At 43.1% G+C, this 22,060-nt stretch overlaps 1 protein-coding gene across 1 annotated transcript in view; it reads right to left on the reverse strand.

Moving 5' to 3' along the window:
• The window catches only part of LAMA3 (laminin subunit alpha 3), a 509,154-nt gene that overhangs the window by 322,952 nt on the left and 164,142 nt on the right, over nucleotides 1-22,060 (reverse strand). Inside the window, exons 23-24 of the mRNA XM_033933874.1 lie at nucleotides 12,272-12,404; nucleotides 1,901-2,043 (exon numbers count right to left, since the gene is read on the reverse strand). Of these exons, the coding sequence (XP_033789765.1) occupies nucleotides 1,901-2,043; nucleotides 12,272-12,404 (276 nt within the window). The remainder of the gene's footprint in view (nucleotides 1-1,900; nucleotides 2,044-12,271; nucleotides 12,405-22,060) is intronic.

Here is a 22,060-nt window from a genome sequence, read left to right on the forward strand (position 1 = left end):
CCGTATTTTCGCGGATATAACGCGCACCCGTGTAAAACGCGCACACGGGTATAGCGCGCAGAAACCACAATATTATGTATAAAAACTTTTGTATACCGTGCTCACGGGTATAACGCGCATGCTGCCCGACTGTCCTTTCGCCCGCCCCGACTCTCCTCTGGCCACCCCGACTCTCCTTTCGCCCGCCCCGACTCTCCTCTGGCCACCCCGACTCTCCTTTCGCCCGCCCCGACTCTCCTCTGGCCACCCCGACTCTCCTTTCGCCCTCCCCGACTCTCCGTGCGCTGTCCCGACTCTCCGTTTACCCGCCCTGCCCTGCCCCCCCCCCCCCCCGGCAGGACCACTCGCACCCCCACCCCGAAGGACCGCCGACTCCCCGACAATATCGGGCCAGAAGGGAGCCCAAACCCTCCTGGCTACGGCGACCCCCTATCCCCACCCCGCCCGACGCCCGATTCACCCCCCCCCCCAGCAGGACCGCTCGCACCCCCACCCCGAACGACCGCTCGCACGCGCTCCCACCCGCACCCGCGATCGGAGCAAGAGGGAGCCCAAGCCCTCTTGCCCGGCCGACTCCCCGACAATATCGGGCCAGGAGGGAGCCCAAACCCTCCTGGCCACGGCGACCCCCTACCCCCACCCCGCACTACATTACGGGCAGGAGGGATCCCAGGCCCTCCTGCCCTCGACGCAAACCCCCCTCCCTCCCTCCAACGACCGCCCCCCCCAAGAACCTCCGACCGCCCCCCCAGCCGACCCGCGACCCCCCTGGCCGACCCCCACGACACCCCCACCCCCCTTCCCCGTACCTTTGCTAGTTGGCCGGACAGACGGGAGCCAAACCCGCCTGTCCGGCAGGCAGCCAACGACGGAATGAGGCCGGATTGGCCCATCCGTCCCAAAGCTCCGCCTACTGGTGGGGCCTAAGGCGCGTGGGCCAATCAGAATAGGCCCTGGAGCCTTAGGTCCCACCTGGGGGCGCGGCTTGAGGCACATGGTCGGGTTGGGCCCATGTGCCTCAGGTCACGCCCCCAGGTGGGACCTAAGGCTCCAGGGCCTATTCTGATTGGCCCACGCGCCTTAGGCCCCACCAGTAGGCGGAGCTTTGGGACGGATGGGCCAATCCGGCCTCATTCCGTCGTTGGCTGCCTGCCGGACAGGCGGGGTTGGCTCCCGTCTGTCCGGCCAACTAGCAAAGGTACGGGGAAGAGGGGTGGGGGTGTCGTGGGGGTCGGCCAGGGGGGTCGCGGGTCGGCTGGGGGGGCGGTCGGAGGTTCTTGGGGGGGGCGGTCGTTGGAGGGAGGAAGGGGGGTTTGCGTCGAGGGCAGGAGGGCCTGGGATCCCTCCTGCCCGTAATGTAGTGCGGGGTGGGGGTAGGGGGTCGCCGTGGCTAGGAGGGTTTGGGCTCCCTCCTGGCCCGATATTGTCGGGGAGTCGGCCGGGAAAGAGGGCTTGGGCTCCCTCTTGCTCCGATCGCGGGTGCGGGTGGGAGCGCGTGCGAGCGGTCGTTCGGGGTGGGGGTGCGAGCGGTCCTGCTGGGGGGGGGGTGAATCGGGCGTCGGGCGGGGTGGGAACTATGTAGAAAAACTTTTGTATACCGCGCTCACGCGTATAACGCGCGAGGGGTATGCGCGGTAGGTAAAAACGCGTATAACGCGCGCGTTATATCCGCGAAAATACGGTAATGTAGAGCTTTGATACTATAGAATTCTAAAGCCTAATATTGAAGGAAAAGATAGAAAAGCTCATATTTACTATTTAGGAGGATCTGAAAGCAGAGTTACAGTAATTACAAAAATCATGCCATGGAGGTGTAGCAATAAGAGCCCACTTTTAAGCATCTATTCTATAGGCTTATATACATCTTAAGCTCTAAAATCAGCTTCTCCATCTCTCTTACCAAGAAGATGTCTTCTGCCATAATGTTGACAATCCATGTCCCTGGGACAAATGAAAATGGGTCTGCAAAACTGTTTCCAGGAACAGTAACAAATGCAGGTTCTTTACTGAAAGGAAAGACAATCTCTTTGCTTTGTGTTACTCCTGTCAACAAGAAGAAAATTTTAGTTTGAATAATTTTATAACTGGCTGGAAAAAAAAACTCAGTTAAGCATAACATAGTAGCCTTTACTAATCAATATTGACTTTATAGTCTTATTAAAGGTGGCCTTTGGGAATTCCAGTAATTTGGGATGGTTTAGGATTTCAAAGTCCCTCCTTGAGGGCCACAATCCAATTGGGTTTTCAGGATTTCCCCCATGAATATGCATTGAAAGTAGTGCATGCACATAGATCTCATGCATATTCATGGAGGAAATCCTGAAAACCCGACTGGATTGCGGCCCTCAAGGAGGGACTTTGAGACTCTTGGTTTAGATCAGTGGTTCCCAAACCCTGTCCTGGGGGACCTCCAGCCAGTCGGGTTTTCAAGATATCCCTAATGAATATGCATGAGAGAGATTTGCATACCTGTCGCTTCCATTATATGCAAATCTCTCTCATGCATATTTATTAGGGATATCTTGAAAACCCGACTGGCTGGGGGTCCCCCAGGACAGGGTTTGGGAACCACTGGTTTAGATAGACTAGAGTGAGCCTCGATGGCAGCTCCAGTAGTTGGAACCTAAGAACTGTACTGGGCAGACTTCTACTGGCCCAGAAATAAAAGATAATTTAATCATGAATTTATAATGCATACGACCATTGGATAGATTGGATAGATCAGGGGTAGGCAATTCCGGTCCTCGAGAGCCGGAGCCAGATCAGATTTTCAGGATCTCCACAATAAATATGTATGAGATGTTTTGTCTCATGCATATTTATTGTGGATATCCTGAAAACCTGACCTGGCTCTGGCTCTCGAGGACCGGAATTGCCTACCCATGGGATAGACCATTCAGGTTTTATCTGCTGTCATTTACTATGTTACTATCCCCCCCCTTTTTTTTTTTTTTTTCAAAGCCACGCTAGCAGCTGCTGCTGTGGTAACTGCCCCAAAGTCCACAGAGATTTAAAGGACTTTGAGGGTTTTGCCACATGGCAGCCCCTAGCATGGCTTTGTAAAAGGGAGGGTATATTAGAATTTAAGGTGACTTGTCTAACCTGGAGATGTGCTAGGAATTTCTGATTAAACAGCTTTCACTAGCTCTATGCCAGGAATGGCCAGGAAGACTGAGTGGCAGGAACAACATGTGGAGACAAAACCAGTGACAGAATTCAAACATGCAAGGGATAAGCATAGGAGGTCCCTCTATAGAAAAAGGATGCAAAACTTAAATGACCCTCACACTGTAAATAGGGCATAGAGGGGTGTAATCTGCATGAGGTGACTGGTACACTCTGTCCACCTTGCTGTGTGAATGGACCACAGGTCTGCCGTCATTTACTATGTTACTATATATTTCGGGTCTGATTCTATATAGTCTGCCTAAAAAATTGGTGCTGTCTAGTACAGTGCTACATGTTCCACAATCCCTTCACATCCTTCCTTCCCATTAACCCCTTAAACCTTGTCCATAATTCATATTTCTGATGAGGTCAGGATTTTTCACTTGTACCTGAAAATCTGATTGACTCTTACTGGAAAAACAGCAGTCTTTCTAATTAAGGTATCAGCCTATAAATCACAAGAAGTGCCCAGTGGGTGAGTTTATTTTATTCATCTCATAATATAAATAATTTATCATTATATCTTGTTGTATTGTATGCAATTTTCAAAGGAAGGGGAGGGGATGGGTTTATAATTTGAGTAATAGTTGGTATACTTATTAAGTACTATATACTTTTTCAATATTATAGTAAAGGATTATATAATGTAATGTAATGTAATTTATTTCTTATATACCGCTACATCCGTTAGGTTCTAAGCGGTTTACAGAAAATATACATTAAGATTAGAAATAAGAAAGGTACTTGGAAAATTCCCTTACTGTCCCGAAGGCTCACAATCTAACTAAAGTACCTGGAGGGTAATAGAGAAGTGAAACGTAGAGTTAGAGGAAAAATAAAAATAAAATAAACATTTTAACAAGACAGCATTGATCTAAATACTTTGGAAGGTAGAAGAGAGGAGAGAAAGGAATAGAAGCAGAATGGGTCAGCGTCAGTGATGAAGTGGAGCAAGTAAGTTTAGGAGGAGCGATTGACGATTCCAGAAAGGGCTTCTTCAGGGAAGAGACTTGGCCGACAGTTCCAGGATGCCTATGTCTCCTCCCCTGCGATGTTCTCCCATCCATGCATTCCCTCCAGACACACTGCCCATGCCCCAGCCGCTCCAAGGAGGCTGCCCCAGATGAGGTCCACGGTGAATGCAGGATTCTCTCCTCTGCGGGAAAGCTGCCCGGAGCCGACAGTCGATCTTCTTAGCGGATTGCATGGGGGGAAGAGTTCACACTCTTGGTAGGATCGGGTCTGTGTGCTCTCGGTGGTTGTGGCTGGTCTCATTGCTGCTTAGGTGTAAAAGCAGTTGATCTCCACTGCTGCTGATATTTAAAATGATACGTTGTATTTACAGTGATGCATGAAGGAATATCAAGTGTGTACTCAATTAAATTGTATAAATTTATGTGATACACTTGTTGTTATATGAAAAAATGAATAAAAACTTTAAAACTCAAAAAACAAGAAGTGCCCAGAATGGTGGAATTTAACGCCACCAGGCACTACTTTTTAGCAACTGCTCTCATAGACTTTGTTTGTCTGTCTTGTCTGTTTAGATTGTAAGCTCTTTCCAGCAGGGACTGTCTTTGTGACTCTGTACGGGGCTGCGTACGTCTGGTAGCGCTATCGAAATAGTAGTTACAGGAAATTATCTTTTGTAAAAACTTTTTTTCAACTAGTATTTATTTCCTCATCAAATACTATCCCTCTATATAAGAGGACTGACAATTAAGTTCATGAACTCATCCTAGAAAAAGTGCTACATACCTCAATGCAGAATATCACTACAGTCACCTTCGAAGTACTCCGCTAGTCCCCTAGCGCCTAGTCCACCCTTCAAAGCAATTTTGGAACTCTTTTTATGGAATGCCCATCTGAGCTGTCGTCATATTCCCCTTGATGTCCTGAATGTCATCAAACTGTCTTCCTTTCAATATTTCCTTTTTCTTCGGGTAAAGAAAAAAGTAATTGGGGGCCAGATCAGGTGAGTAGGGAGGGTGTTCTAATACAGTTATTTGTTTACTGGCTAAAAGCTCCCTCACGGACAGTGCCATGTGAGCTGGTGCATTGTCATGATGCAAGAGCCATGAGGAACCATTTTTGCACACACTTCTCTCATGCCAAGATTTTCAGTTAAGATTTTCCTGTTTCTCTATCGATGTTTACTTGGTCTGCCATTCTTCTCACAGTCAGCTGATGATTTTGACTCACAATTCGACAAACTTTTGAAATGTTTTCGTCAGTTCTGCTCGTTACTGGCTGCCCTGACCTCTCCTCATCAGTGATGCTTTCTCTCCCCTCAGAAAGACGTTTAATCCATTTCTGCACTACATTTTTCTTCATGGCATTAGCCCTATAAACTTGGACTAACATGTCCCTAATTTCACTTCCATTCTTGCCAAGTTTAACAAGAAATTTAACCCCCCTTTACTAACACGTAGCACGGTGCTGCCAATGTAAGTGCATGGTGGCAAATTCATGAATTTAACTGTCAAATCTCATACAAAGAGTAAGTTTAACTTCATTCTGAATTTTTAAAAACGTACTGATATGGCTTAACTTTAATTTACTGGTAAACCTTACATGGAATTAAAATCTTTCTGCCTTTTCCCACATTAAAATACTCAATACCGCAGCAAAACAGTCCTCATGAGTCTTGGTCACTTGCCAATAGAGGCTGTTTTCAGTGGGCATTTTGCTTCCTTATTCATAATTGTTTTTTCAGTATTTCTATAATTGTTCTTATACATTGAAAGTATAGGATATATTGTGTAGATCAGCGAAACAAACCCTTACTTTAACACATTTGGAGCTGTGTATTATTATTATTACTTTTTAGAAAACAGAATGTGAAAAATGTACAAGGTTGTGAAGTCTTTTACAAAACACTGTATATTGAGTCCCAGACCTGGGGCTAAAGATATTCACGATAAACTATATCTTATTATGTAAGCTGATTACTGTGAGGATGGTGAAGACTGAAGAGAAGGTCAGCACAAAGGTCACTGTGCCTGAGGCATTCTCCTGCTTCCTCTACCTCACTGTACTATGTTTCTGTATGTTTACTTTGGTTTACAAAGCTTCTGACTGACAGCAGGAAACCAGTGCTCTACTTAAGTGGAAACATTATAGCCTGGATTAACCAAACTATAAGGGTAAAACATGTTGAAAGTTATTGCAGCACTATTTGTCCACAAAGAAAACACTTCAGTAGATATGATAATCAACTGAACTACTACTTTGAGAGACCGAACTGATGCCAATGATCTGTTCGCTTTGTGATGAAGATGACATAATACATTAAAACGTGTTTTTCCTGTAGTTTGAAACAACAGATTACTTCAGGAAGCAGTTTCTAAGGTGTGTGCTTCACAATCCTTTAAAATATTCTTTCAATTGGTTACTTTAAAATTTGCATTTACTAGTATTGTGAAATATGGAATGAGCAAATGTAACGCCAAGTGATCATTATTTTTGGACTTACTATTTATCAGTTCAAATTGCTTTGGTTTGCTAGTTACCGTATTTTTTGCTCCATAAGACACACTTTTTCCCCAAAAAAGTGGGTGGAAATGAAGGTGCATCTAATGGAGCGAATATAACCCAAACCCACTCCCCCCCCCCACCCCGAGCGTCTCGCATTTGCTATTGTAGAAAAATACCTACTGTACCCAAATGTAATACTTTGAGCAGTCATAAGCAGCCCGTCGCAGCGCGACTAGGACGAGGAGGACCAACAGCTGCCAATGCTGCTGGAGGCCATGCAATAGCAGCTGGACTAATCCAGGCAGCGCGAATACCAGCTGCTGAAGGAGATGGAGACTGCACAGGCTAGCGAACATGACAGCCTGGGCGGTTGCTGCAGTGGACAAAGGGTGGGAAAGCGCAGACCAGGAGGAGTGGGGGAAGCCTGAACCGGACTCCACCACTGAAGCCTGGAGACAGAAGCTTCGCCTTGCCGCAGCCGAGGAAGAGCTGGAGTCGACACAGGCCAGGGCTGGGGGGCGACAACGGCAGCAAGGTCTGGGAGGCGAGGAAGTGGAGCAGAAGGAGTGCTCTATCATGTCAGTTCAGCCCCTGCCCGGGCCTCGGTACCTGGATGCCCTAGAGGCCATGCAGCAGGATCTGGAGGCAGTGAATGAGTGGGCTAACCTGGGTTTTCTGGGCTTGCGTCGAAAGTTTGGGCAACTCCAGCTGTAAAATCAAGTTCCACTTTGCAGGGAACCCTTACTTTCAAAATGAAGTTATCGTAAAGGAGTTTCAGTATGGGCCTTCAGGAAGACTGATGTCTCATCATGAGGGAGCGTCTGCACTGGCTGCTGGTTTAGCGTCACTTGTGAGTATATCCAACCTCGGGGGTTGGACTCGTTCTTTCCTGTATTCCTGTTATCACTATTATCATTAACAGCAACGGGGACAGGTTTTTAACCCAGTCAACATTTGCCTTGGCTCTTTATCCCTCCCCCCCACACACACACCTTTATCGCTGAAGCTGTGGCCTATCACTTAGACCTGCCCTGTACCTTGTCCTGGCCTACTACTAGACCACCAGAAGGGGGTACAGGGTGCAGGGCAGGGCAGGGTGCAGAGCCTGGCAGGGAGAGGGGATGGCTGCAGAGCCTGGTAGGGCAGGGAGGGAAAGGGGCTGGATGCAGAGCTTGGTAAGACAGGGAGGGAAGGGGGCTGGGTGCACAGCCTGGTATTACATTACATTACATTAGTGATTTTTTTTTATTCCGCTTGTACCTTGCGGTTCAAAGCGGATTACATAAGAAGAGAACTGGACATTTCCAGGATGGTACATGACAATAGAGAATACAGTTTGAGGATAGAGACTTAATAACAGAATGATAGTAAAGACTTAATAACATCGGAAGATGTTTTGGACGGCAGTGTTTTGGTTTCTTGGGGGATGGGGTGAGGGAGGTTAGGTAGATTGTATATGCTTTTTGAACAGCAGTGTTTTGATTTCTTTACGGAATGTCTTGAGGTCTGATGTTGTGGTTAACAATCTGGTGATGGAAGGTTCGAGTTTTGCAGCATGTGTTGCCAGGAGGCTATCATAAAGCTTTTTGCGGTGAGTACCCTTGAGTGGTGGGTATGTGAATGATGTCAGTGTTCTTCTTGTTCTGGTTGGAAGGTTACGGTTTAGGCGGTCATTTAGGTAGGTGGGTGCAGTACCGTTAATTACTTTGAAGAGTAGACAGTATAGTTTGAATTGAATTCTGGCTCGAATCGGTAGCCAGTGTGAGTCTAGGTAGGCATTGGTGATGTGGTCAAATTTTCCGAGTGAGTAAATTAGTCTAAGGGCTGTGTTCTGAACAGTTTGAAGTTTTTTGATCATGTTTGTGGGGCATGGTAGATAAAGGATATTGCAGTAGTCCACGAGACCTAGTACCAGGGATTGTACAATTATCCTGTAGTGTTCTTTGTCAAAGAATTTCCTTATTTTTCTTAAGTTGCGCATTGTGAAGAATGCTTTTTGGGTAGTTTTGTTGATTTGGGTCTGCATAGTGCAGCATCTGTCTATCAGCACTCCCAAGATTCTGAGTGAGGTCTGGATTGGGTATTTGGTTGCTTTAATTTCTAGGTCTGTTATGGATGGGTTTGGTTCAGAATGTTTTTTTCTTGTTTTCCTACTCTAAATCTAGGGTGTGTCTTATGGAGCGAAAAATACGGTAGTTATAATGATTGAAACACAATGGGGTAATAGAGATTTCACCTTTCACATGATGCATTAAATCTTTTTCTATGTTTGGTTGGTCATAAAGAGGGGCATTTTCAATTAGATGCACCGGGAAGGGGAAGGCTGCCATTATGAAGGTGGGCCTGCCGGTGGGAGGCAGTGGACAACTCTCCTGCAAGTTTGTCACCGAAGGTAATCCTGGGCTAGTCCATTTAATTTTTGTTAATTAAACTGCTCTCCTGAATAATACACTAGGAGTAATAAGTATTTCCTATGAATTAGGCCAGACTGTAGAACCCTAAAGTGCCTCAAGATAAGGTAACAAGACTAACTGAAAATTACACAGATTATCTTCCCTTCTCCTGGATTATCATCTCCCCCTGCAAACTGCTATTCCAAAGTAGATTTTTAAATTCATTAGTGGAGTCTTTGAAAGCTCACAGTTAGCATGTTCTGACTTGTTTTACCAGTTCAAGCCCTGGATCTAAATATAATATGACATAAGAGAATACAGAAGGAAGGTTTTTTTTGTTTTGGTTTTTTTTTAAATTTTATTTATTAATTTTTCATTCTTACAGCAATTGATTCATACATAATATAATTAATAATTACAACACAATTGTAACTACAATCAATACATCATATCATATATATTAAATTCCTCCCCTATTTCCCAATTTCTATTTCCAAAAAAGTATACAAATCCCAACCCTTCCCTATATACCTACTGCCAATGTGCTAAGAAATCTGATCATTAGAATAATTAGTCAATGGTTACCAAATTTTCTTAAAATTGTGAAGATTCCCTTGTTGTAACGCTAACGCTTTTTCCATTTTGTATATATGACAGACAGAGTTCCACCAGAATGTATAATTTAATTTGGTATAATCCTTCCAATTTTGAGTAATTTGTTGCATGGCGACCCCTGTCAATATTAATAGTAGTTTGTTATTATTTGCTGAAATTGGACTCTGAGTTCTCATTGCAGTACCAAATAATATGGTATCATATGAGAGTCCTACATGATTTTCTAGTAACTTATTAATTTGGGGCCAAATTAATTTCCAAAAGGCATTTACACAGGGACAGAAAAAAATTAAATGATCTAACGTCCCTACTTCTATTCTAAAATGCCAGCATCTATTGGATCTAGTACTATCTATCTTTTGCAGGCGCATAGGGGTCCATAACACTCTATGTAACAAAAACATTTGGAAGGTTGTTTTTTGTTGCTTTTTTAAGTGATTGAATTCTGAAAGTTTCTAAATGTGCAAAATGTTTATTCGCTAAGGTTGAAATCTTGGTGAATAGCACTATTGCTCATAAGTTTGAAACCTGTGCTAATTCAACCATTTTTCTATTATGTTTTATGACGTATTTGATATACAGTATTGTATGTGCATTTCACAGGTCACTTTAAAAAAGGGTTAAACTGGGGCTGTGAAATGAAAAGTGCTTTAACCCTTTCAGGACCATAAGGATCGTAGGCCAATTTTTGTGGTTTTGACGACATTTTTATGGTAAAAAGGGCTTGCAGATGCCAAAAAATTGATTTTTTTTGTGAAATATCATTATTTTTATTTAAAAAATCACACTTCTGGCTTATGGACAGTGTGGCAAGTGAATCTTCTCGTCAATCTGGCAACGACGCTAATGAATGAATGTCGGAACCAGTTTGTTTACATAAAGGCAGTATCATATGGAATCCGTACATATCAAATTTAGAACTGTAGACTATCCCAATCAAAATTTATAGGATTTTAAAGTTATGGGACAAATATGTCCCTTGGTCCTGAAAGGGTTAAACAAATCCTCTTATTATGAATGAACTTACTGCAATAGCATCATAAGGAATATACACTTATTTCTTATGCATTTTAGCATAAATGCAAACATGGGTTGCACTAGGTATGCCATGCAAAGGGGAATGGAAAAAACACACATCAGCTGAAAAATTCACAGCAATGTAGCAACTTAGGGGTTGATATTCACTGGTGGCAGTCAACACTTTGCTCACCACCACTGGCATTATTCCTGGATATTCAATGCCAGGCCCTGTTCAGGCTTCAGCATTGAATATCCGGTTTTGTTGATTCAGCTAACACATAGGTTAAGTTCGATACTCAACACTTAACCATCTATGCTATGGGTTACTGCCTAAAGATAGGACTGACCATCAATTTCCTTTTCTGTGATATATGTTTATATAAATGTAATATGTTAAAACTTCAATAAAATAGAAAGATAGGACCGACTTTTATGCGGTCCCATGGGGTTAATCTGACCGATAGAGTGCTGAATATTGGTACTTAAAAGTGCCAACTTTTCTGCATACAGTTTTACTCAGCATCTTTCCTCTCTCCCTACATTACCCCCTCGGGCACGCCGCTCATCAGATTAGTCTCTCTTATCTGTACCCTTCTCCTCTACAGCCAGCTCCAGACTACCGTCCCTTCTACCTTGCTGCACCATATGCCTGGAAAAAACTGCCTGATTCGATATGTCAAGTTCTGTCTCTGTCAGTATTCAAATCGGGACTCGAAGCCCACTTCTTTGAAGATGCTTTCAATTCCAAACTCCAACCCAGCTTCTAAGCACTGATATCTGTCTTAACATTCCCTCTGTAGTTTTCCCGCCTGAGCACAGTGAATTGATGCATCTTCTTGTCCAGTTTGTTTGTCTTGACTAGACTGTAAGCTCTTTTGAGCAGGGACTGTCTCTTCTATGTTTTGATGTATAGCGCTGGGTATGTCTAGTAGCGCTATAAAAATGATTAAGAACATAGTAGTAGTGATACTCCCAAAATAGCTGGTTTGCAGTTAGGCGCTAAGGGGCTGATATTCAAAGTAATTTAACTGGCCACTGACTGGTTAATCAGTTGTTCAGGGCTGGCTGCTAATTTTCAGCACAACTTAACTGGCTAAGTGTTACTGAAATTCATGTTTTGCGCCTAACTCAAAGCTGACTATGTTGGGGGCATTCCAGGAGCGGAATCAGCACTTGGTTCTTTAATGACATTCAGCCCTTAAGTGGCCAGGTTTAGTGCATAAATGGGACCACATAAAAGTCTGTCCTATTTTTATGTGCTAACCCATGGCACTTAAATGCTGAATATTGACTTAAGCGGCTATATGTTAGCTGGTTTAAAATAACAAGATATTCAAAGCCAATGCCCCACACAGGTCCTGGCTTTAAATATCATGGAATAACTCCGTCGACGGTGAACAAAACGTTCAAAGCTGCCAGCTGAATATTGGACCTTAATCAGTTATTTTCAGCAGTGCTTACCAATTAAATGTTGCTGAAAATTAGTGGTTAGCCCTGAACAACTGATTCAGCTGGCCAGCAGCCCTTTCTAGCCAGTTCAATCATGCTGAATATCAACGCCTTATAGTTCATTTGTCTGTCCTTTCCAGTTCACCTACCTGAGTTAGATCGGGATCGATAAGCAGTTATACGACCATGCAGCGTTTGGGTTCCAGGGTTAATATATCTCAGGATAACACGAAACACATAGAGCTTTGATTCCTCCACACTTAGAGTTAGCTTCACTTCGTTCTGTGAAATGGAAGTTAATAAACAAAAGCTGCCATGAAGTGCAGAATGGGGTGGTGGTTAGAAGTCATGCGGACGGGTGGAGGGACTTTGTGTGAGAGCGCAAAACAAACACGCTGAACTGCAAGTATGGCGGCATGACCTGCGCAGAAAAGGTAGCCTTAAGCAAGACACCTAACAGCAGAATTACAGTCTGTCACTTACGAGTACAGTTAGAGATGCATGTTATGCCCCCAGCAACTGAGATCCTCCCTGCTACAGCCTTTTTTGAACCCAGGCTGACATAGCGCAGCACGAGATGGAAGAGCTTAGGGGAAGCCACAGTGATAGGCACAACTACCTCCGGCTGGGAAAAACACAAAGGAAAGGAAAGAATATCATTTTACACTGCCACCTGAAGCAAGAGAGGCAAAGAGAATGGCCAGACACAATTTCTTCAGAAAACCTTGGTAAGATTAGATAAAAAGATTCTCCCCACCCCCACACTCGTTTCCAGAGATGCCGAGAGACAGACAGCAGATAGATAGATATTTTTTAAAAAGGGTTCAAGAGTAGATATGTTACATAGGGGGGAATCCTCTGCTTTCTTTTTTGATGCTTCATCATTGTGGATCTCCCTCCCTCCCTCTCTCCATATAGAATCTAAAGACTAATCTGGCTTCTAATGCAATGACAGGGCTGGGCCTTGGATGAATTGTCAGTAAACAAAGTAGGTATCTTACATTTTGTACTTTATTTTAGGATTTGACTCTTTGCTATCACTTTCTTATAATTAAATGGAGTTTCTCTCCTCTCTCCTCTCCTACTCTCCAGGTTTATGTCAAAAAGAAATTAGACGACTACAATCATTACAAATTCAAAACAATACGATCGCGTTACTCCCCTATTAAAGAAAGCCCACTGGTTCCCTATCCCCCCATCGGATTACATATAAAATTGCACTGTTAACATTCAAAACTCAAAAAACTAATGAACCTGCTTTTATAGACAGACTTCTTATTCCTTACAATCCTCATCTCAACATACACTCTTCGTTCCCATTTTCTCAGTCACAGCACCCACGATCTGGAACGCCCTTCCATCTTATATCACAGCAGAACAAAACATAGACAAATTCAAGGGTAGTTTAAAGTGCTTTCTTTTTTAAAGATGCCTAGGAGTAATCTATCCTCTCCGCTTTTTTTAATGCCTCTTACCATCATTCCCTTCCCCTCCCCCTTATTTTTTTTTCCCTTTTTTGTCTTCTTTTCTTTATAAAATTGTAGTTCTCTCCCCTTTTCCCCTTGTTTGCTAACCTATCCTATGTCTAGTTTGTTATGGTCTACTCTGTCTTATTTGTTATTTGGTGTCAGTACTCCCCCCATATTTTTAAAAAGTTTATTTTACTGTACAACACTTTGAATTTTATGATTAGTGTTTCATCAAATTTTTAATAAACTATGAAACTATGAAGGGCAGAATAGCAAATGATGTAATAAAAAGAGAGTGCTTATGATTACGTTTATAGAATAGACTTCTTGAAGACATTTTACGATAAGTAACTTGACAGTCCTTTGGCCTTCAACAAGTCAGGTTTTCAGAACATAACATAAAAATCAACTTCGAGACTGCATAACCTTGCAGATCTATGTGGTTTACAAAAGATTACATCTACCTTGTACTTACAACATGGATATTCGTGAGAGATTTGCATATTCTCTATCCCCATTATATGCAAATCTCTCATGCATATTTGTTAATACAATATAATTTATTAGGGTATATCCTGAATACCAGATCTGTTTGTGGCTTTGAGGACTGGGAGTGAAGACCGATGTATTTTCTGAATGTCTGCATGTTCAAGAGTTAAAGAATATCAGCAAAATGCTTGGGAAGAGATGATATTTTTGTAAGCAGAGCCAGAGCTAATATTGGACACTTGGGCTTGTTAGTGGGTCTACTGGCTATCTGGGATGTGGGGTAGGATCAGCAGTGGAGCCCTTATGGTGCAGGCACAAGCTGATAGCCACAAATGAGCTCAGGAGAATTCCTGCCCCTACAGTTGATATAGTGTTAGCACTCTGCACCCTGGTGGGGCACATTGGCATCTACGGGCCTTGTATCCTGAGTTGTATGGTGAGGATTGTGCTGAATGATACAAGGCAACCTGCCGGCAAAATCCAAGGTGGAAAAGTCAAGATAGCAGACAGGTAAGGTCCCAAACAGTTTATTGCACCTACACTTGATTTTATTTATTTATTTGTTCATTTTTATAGCCCGTCCTCTCCAGAAGCTCAGAATAAAATAAAAATAAAAAATTAGGTACTTGGAAGTTCCCTAACTGTTCCGAAAGCTCACACAATCTAGCTAAAGTACCTGAGAAAACAATTATTAAATAGTAAAGATATAATAATTCAAATAATAAAAATAAAATCCATTAAACATATTCAGATAGGAAAGGTAGAGATAGAAACAAGATATGTACATCCCAACAATGAATTCACTGAGTAAATTAAATTAAAATTAAAAATTAGAATTAAAAAATAAAATATAGAAAATAAAGAATTGGAATAATTTCACCAGCAGGATAAACAGCTCTACAATCTGATGTTTGCCCTGGTGGGAAAATTATTCAAGTATACTACATGGGTCTTTGTCCCTGAAGCAGCCCATTTTGGGCAAAACACAACCATGTTAGGCTGTTTTTTAATCCAATCACATATTGTAGGTGCAATTAAAAAAAACAAATATCAAATAACCCTTTCACCAAACACATTGTGCTAGATGCGAACTCCACTACAATCCATACACAAAAATCACAGCATGAGTTAATTCAAACTTAAAAAGGAGGAAAAAGACTCAAAAACAGTGCTTACCAGCTGCCACAGCGGTTCAAGGCAAGACTGACTGATACTTCATTGGCATAAAAAAACCTCCTCTATGTGTTTTTTTAAATAGCTCTGTGCAAAGTAATAAAGGAGTAAACAAGATAAAAGTGAAAAAAGACTATTTATCTTGTGCCAAGGTGCAATAAAATCCATTTGGAATGTCACCTATCTACTAAGCAATGTAGTGGGCAAAAGCACAACAGACATAAATTCAATGTCCGACAACATGATGCACGACCTACTCCTACTGGAGCGCTGGTCTAGGTCCTGGCAACTCAGCTTCAATGGCAAAAAATGCAAAGTCATGCACCTGGGCAGCCATAATCCATGCAAGACTTACACCCTTAATGGCGAAATCCTAACAAGAACTGAAGCAGAACGAGACTTAGGGGTGATCGTCAGTGAGAACATGAAGACTGCCAATCAAGTGGAGCAAGCTTCATCCAAGGCAAGGCAAATCATAGGTTGCATACGCAGGAGTTTCGTCAGCCGTAAGCCTGAAGTCATTATGCCATTGTATAGATCCATGGTGAGGCCCCACCTGGAATACTGTGTGCAATTCTGGAGGCTGCATTACCGTAAGGATGTGCTGAGACTGGAGTCGGTCCAGAGAATGGCCATCCTGGGACTGTCTGCCAAGTCTCTTTCCTGAAGAAGCCCTTTCTGGAAACGTCAATCGCTCCTCCTAAACTTACTTGCTCCACTTCATCACTGACGCTGAAACCGTAGATTGAAGACAAAGTTTTATTTTATTTTTCTTTCCAGCTTATGATTTATCTTTAATCTTATCTATTGTTTTGCCTTTTGTCTTTGTTTTGTTCTATTTCTATCATTTAAATTTCTCCAGAATTCTACTGTTCAACGGCTCCCCCTTCTGCTTCTATTCCTTTCTCTCCTCTCTTCTACCTTCCAAAGTATTTAGATCAATGGTGTCTTGTTAAAATGTTTATTTTATTTTTATTTTTCCTCTAACTCTACTTTTCACTTCTCTATTACCCTCCAGGTACTTTAGTTAGATTGTGAGCCTTCGGGACAGTAAGGGAATTTTTCAAGTACCTTTCTTATTTCTAATCTTAATGTATATTTTCTGTAAACCGCTTAGAACCTAACGGATGTAGCGGTATATAAGAAATAAATTACATTACATTACATTACATTCAAGGATCTCCCGTACGAGGAACGGCTGGATAAGTTGCAGCTGTACTCACTCGAGGAACACAGAGAGAGGGGTGACATGATCGAGACATTCAAGTATCTCATGGGCCGCATCGAGGTGGAAGAAGATATCTTCTTTTTCAAGGGTCCCGCGGCAACAAGGGGGCATCCGTGGAAAATCAGGGGCGGGAAACTGCACGGGTACACCAGGAAATTATTTTTCACTGAAAGGGTGGTTGATCGCTGGAATAGTCTTCCACTTCAGGTTATTGAGGCTAGCAGCGTGCCTGATTTTAAGGTCAAATGGGATAGACATGTGGGATCTATTCACAGAGAAAGGTAGGGGAGGGTCATTGGGGTGGGCAGACTAGATGGGCCGTGGCCCTTACCTGCCGTCTATTTCTATGCTTCTATGCTACTAAATTATCTTGCGCTGATTGATGGCAATCTGCATAGCACAGATGCCACTAGACACGTGCCTACAGAGTCTAATGAGAAACCTGGCCTGGCTTCAGGGGTTATGGACATACAGTACTTCTCTTTTTGCTTGGGGAAGGTACCATTAGAAGGCTGGAAATTTTTGCAATTTTGAACAATTGTCTTTATAAATACACCACTTCTATCAAAATAACTTCCCCAGCTTATGACATCCTAGCCCATTTTCCTCGCCTCTTAACAGCCCTACAGATCTTACCAGATCTCTGGTTTTCCCCTCACTTCCCTGCAACTAGAGATCCTAAGTGTATATTTGTTACTTCTTTTATTACTTTTCCTACATCTGCTTTGCAGAGCATGTTAAGACCCGACTGCCAAGCTCTGAGAGAAAACCTAAGAATTCCCCATGAAGGGCAGCAGTGCAGTCAACCATAATGCTTTCGTTATGAAGACTCTCCCCCATGTAGCCATATTTGTTCTACCATTACATTAAAGCTAGTCATTTATGCATCATCTGGCAGAGCCATCTTTACCAGAAGAAACAGAGGGAAGTATGCAACCAGGTTGTGTTATAGCAGGGATCTCAAAGTCCCTCCTTGAGGGCCACAATCCAGTTGGGTTTTCAGGATTTCCCCAATGAATATGCATTGAAAGCAGTGTATGCACATAGATCTCATGCATATTCATTGGGGAAATCCTGAAAACCCAACTAGAATGCGGCCCTCAAGGAGGGACTTTGAGATCCCTGTGTTATAGTCACTGATTGGTCACATAAGGAAAGGGAGGAGTCAGAACTCAGTTAAGAATGACACGCAGATGACTGCCAATTAGGTAGTTTAGGGGCTTTTTGAAGTAATTAAACTACAGGAACCAAAAGCTTCTTGCAGAGAGAAAGCAGGGGCTGAGGAGAATCCAGGACAATTTGATCTAGGCACAAACAGAAAAACAAGAAGCTACAGAAAAGAGCAGAGTGTGCTATAAAACCACAAAACTGAGTCAGCAAAGAGAATTTCAGCCTCAATTTGTTAAAGAACATATAAAAGGAGTGAAGGAGTGGCCTAGTAGTTAGAGCAGCTGCCTCAGCACCCTGATGTTGTGAGTTCAATTCCCACCACAGCTCCAAGTACAAAATAAGTACAGTAAAACCTTGGATTGCAAGTAACTTGGTATGCAAGTGTTTTGCAGGACAAGGAAAACATATTATTAAATTTTAACTTGATAAACAAGCAATGTCCTGCAATACAAGCACATATAGTATAGAGTGTTCCCCCGGTCATTCGTGGTCGGCGATGTGTGGTCCCAGTCATTCACTGTATTTTCTGACTGTGAATGACCGGGCAGGAGAGGGCATCCGGAGAGGCAGGAAAGAGCAGTCAGAGCGCCAGCGAGTGAAGGAAATCACTCGCAGTATGCTCCGACCGCCTCTTCCTGCACTAAAGTCGGGCCTTACCAATCAAGAGCTGCGTGTCAAAGCACCTCCTGATTAGTGAGGCCCGATTTTAGTGCAGGAAGAGGCGTTGGAGTATACCACGAGTGATTTCCTTCACTCGCTGGCATTCCGGCTGCTCTCTCCCACCTCTCTGGCTGCCCTCTCTTGTCTCCCCTGCTGAAAACCGTATTCGCGGTTTTTCAAGATTTGTGGAGGTTCCTGGAACAGAACCCCCGCGAATATCGGGGGAGTAATGTAAACATATCACATCATCACAACTGAGCCGATGGTTCTTCTCTCTCTGACGCTACGGGAGTGCAGTGACTGTTCTAAACGAGCGAGGTCTTGCCATACGAGTACATACAGCATTTGGTATTAAAGTCTTTGGGTTGTGAAACGAATCGTCTGAGTTTCCACTATTTTTTATGGGGAAATTTGCTTTGATATATGAATGTTTTGGACTGCAAGCATGGTTTCGGAATGAATTATGCTCACAAACCAAGGTTTTACTGTACCTGTCTAGAATATGTAAACTGCTTTGATTGTAACCACACAGAAAAAGCAGTATAACAAGTCCCCTCCCCTTATCTTAAAAGTCCAAGCAGCACCAGCAAGTGAAGCTGAACATTGATTTACAAGGCCTCATACATGCAGTTTTAAACTCCTCTACTAAAGTCCCTCTGAATTAGATATGGTCTTAGAAGCAAGAAGTTGATCTTTTATGAAGATGGTAGCTCAGTGGTTCTTAACCTAACCTTCTGGACACACTAAGACAGTCCGTTTTTCAAGATACCCACAAGGATAAGAAGGATTTGCAGGTACAGGGTTACCAAATGTCCGGGAAAACCCAGACATGTCCTCTTTTTAGAAGACTGTCCGGGTGTCTGGATGGATTTCCAAAACCCGGCACTTTGTCCGGGTTTTGGAAGGTCCTGAGCTCGGGGCCGCATCTGAAGTTTCAAGTTTATTAGGATTTTATATACCGCCTATCAAGGTTATCTAAGCGGTTTTTACAATCAGGTACTCAAGCATTTTCCCTATCTGTCCCAGTGGGCTCACAATTTATCTAACGTACCTGGGGCTATGGAGGACTGAGTAACTTGCCCAGGGTCACAAGGAGCAGCGCTGGGTTTGAACCCACAACCCCAGAGTGCTGAGGCTGTAGATCCAACCACTGCGCCACACACTCCACTTGAAGAGCCACCAAGCATGCACGGATGCGACACGATGATGTCACACACCTGTGTGCATGCATAGGACATCACATTGCATTTGCACATGCTTGGAAGGCCCTCCAAAAGCAGCCCGGACTCAGGGGAAAAGAGATGAGGTTTGCATAGGGGCGGGGTTGGAGGCAGAACATGGCAGGGCCTCTTTTTTGCACAAACAAATCCGGTAACCCTATGTAGGTAGTGCATGCAAACTTATCTCATGTGGACTTTATAGAATCAGGGCCTTCGTGCCTACACCAGCAAAGTCTCCAGTGAAGAATGGGTGTGAGAAATTCCTTTTTTACTTATTAAACTCTGCAAAAGATAAACATATAGGGCTAGATTCACTAAGCAAACCGATCGTGTACTGATCGGTTTGCGACCCCTTTGCGACACGATTTTACTCCGGCCCAATTCACTTACCTTTGTGCCGATCCAATTCCAATCCGTGCATGCAAATAAGGGGAACGGCATGCAAAGTAGGCATGGACGCGATTCACTAAAGAAATTTTTGAAACTGACTGGGCTGGCCGATCAACACAAAAAGCAACTGCTGGGGACCAGTTGCAAGTGTCTTTTCCGACTGTCCTCGGGCTTGAAATCCTAGCCCTGCAGCCCATCTCTGCTGCTCTGCTCTCTGCTCTTTCCAGCTGAATTTCCCACACAAACACCCCTTCCAGCCGAGCCCTGTTCTTGCTGCCCTGTCTCTCCTGCTCTCTGCCACCCTTCCCCGCAGTGTGAGTCCGTGGTTTTAAAGCAGGGCTGCACTGTGGGGAAGTCAATAATTGCCTGGCCCATAGAGACCAGAGTCTTCACTGCTGGTGTGTTTATGCTCTCATACAGGTACACAGCCTTTATTGTGGCTTAGAAATGTTTTTGATAAACGGTATATCAAAGATTAAATAAACTTGGAAACTTGCATAGTACACTTTTTTTTTTTTTTTGCAGCCCTTACATGTATAAGGTACATGCCTAGTTATCACATTGTCCTGAAATACAGCTAAATGGGATAAGGAGAAAGAATTAAATTACAGGACCAGAGGGATAAATGTAATAAAATCTACTGTGCCCAATTTCCCTCATTACATACGTGAAGGGGCATTGTCAAACATACATCTAAGTCCGATTTAGACGTATGGTGCTAGATGTCCACAGTTGGCAGTATGAAAATGCCTATTTTTGAAAGGCCAACCATCTTATGTTTAGAAATAATTTTTTTGAAAATCCTCTATCTGAACATCCAGGCCATTAGGACACCAAGCCCGCCAGGATGTCTATCTTTATACCACAGTTTCAACCAAAATTTCATCCAAGTCCCAAACGCTCAGAACAAGACCATTTGGTCATGGGAGGGGCCAGTCCTATAATAGACTGACCACCTAGACATGGCAACAGAGCAGTGGGACACCTTAGAGGGCACTGCAGTGAACTTCACATAAAGGGTGCCAGATAAACATCTCACCAGAACTCCTGTATAGGTTATGGTGAGCCCCCCCAAAACCCACTATTTGTACCTGTCTACAACTCCAATAGCCCTTATAACTGCAAGTGGCACCTATATGGCAGTAGAGAAATGTTTGGGTTTTTTTGGTGTGCTCACATTTTCCACCATGAATGTACTGGTTAGAGTGGCTTATGGGTCTGGGTCCTCCTCTCTATGGTTCACTAGCCCCACCCACCAGGTTTCTTAAGACACCAGTTATTCTATTGAAATATACACCATGAATAATAGAGAGGGGGAAGGGTTCTTATTTTATTGTGTATACTATTAATAATAATGGGAAGGGAGGTGGGTTATGGGTTTATATATATACAATTGTTGTTTCTAGTGATAGATTTACAAGTGATGTTTTCAAAAATATGTATGATATTAATTTGTACACTTGTTGAAAGATTAATAATGAATAAAGATTTACAAAAAAAAAAAAGACACCTGTGTGCACCTCTACTAAGCATTCCTATACCAGGTGATGATGTTCTAGAGACAGGTATGTACATTTGTATTCTGATCTTTGTGGGTGCGAAGGGGGTCCGTGAGCACTGGGGGAGTGTGGGGGTGTCTTACCTTGGTGTATGCAGTGTTAGAGCAAACTGAACACAGGCGGGGGGGAGGGGGTTCTAACACTGTGCGCATCGGCTTCCCTTCTCATCCGAAACAGGAATGACATAACTTCCTGTTTCGGACGAGAAGGGAAGCCGGAGCACAGTTAGAACTCACATCTGAATTTTGATTTTCCGCCTGTTAGAGGATGTAAACTTAAAAAACATCATCAAAATATTTTTTCATATCAAGCAGCATTATGGGGGTAAGGATTTAGAACAATTGCTTTTGCTTATTACCACTTATGGGAATTTAGAAGACATCTAAAAACATATCTGTTTTTGAAGTATTTAGGCAGCTAATTCGTAAAAATTTTATTATGCACTATTTTGATCATTTTAATGTCTTTAATTATTGGCTTTTAACTTTTTTAGTTCTATTCAACTTTTTTTTTTTTTTACTACTGTAAACCGCATAGAAATTTACGGCCTTCTGGTATATAAACTTATTATTATTATTAT

This window comes from Geotrypetes seraphini, chromosome 2 (assembly GCF_902459505.1).
Source record: "Geotrypetes seraphini chromosome 2, aGeoSer1.1, whole genome shotgun sequence".
Classification (NCBI taxonomy): Eukaryota; Metazoa; Chordata; class Amphibia; order Gymnophiona; family Dermophiidae; genus Geotrypetes; species Geotrypetes seraphini.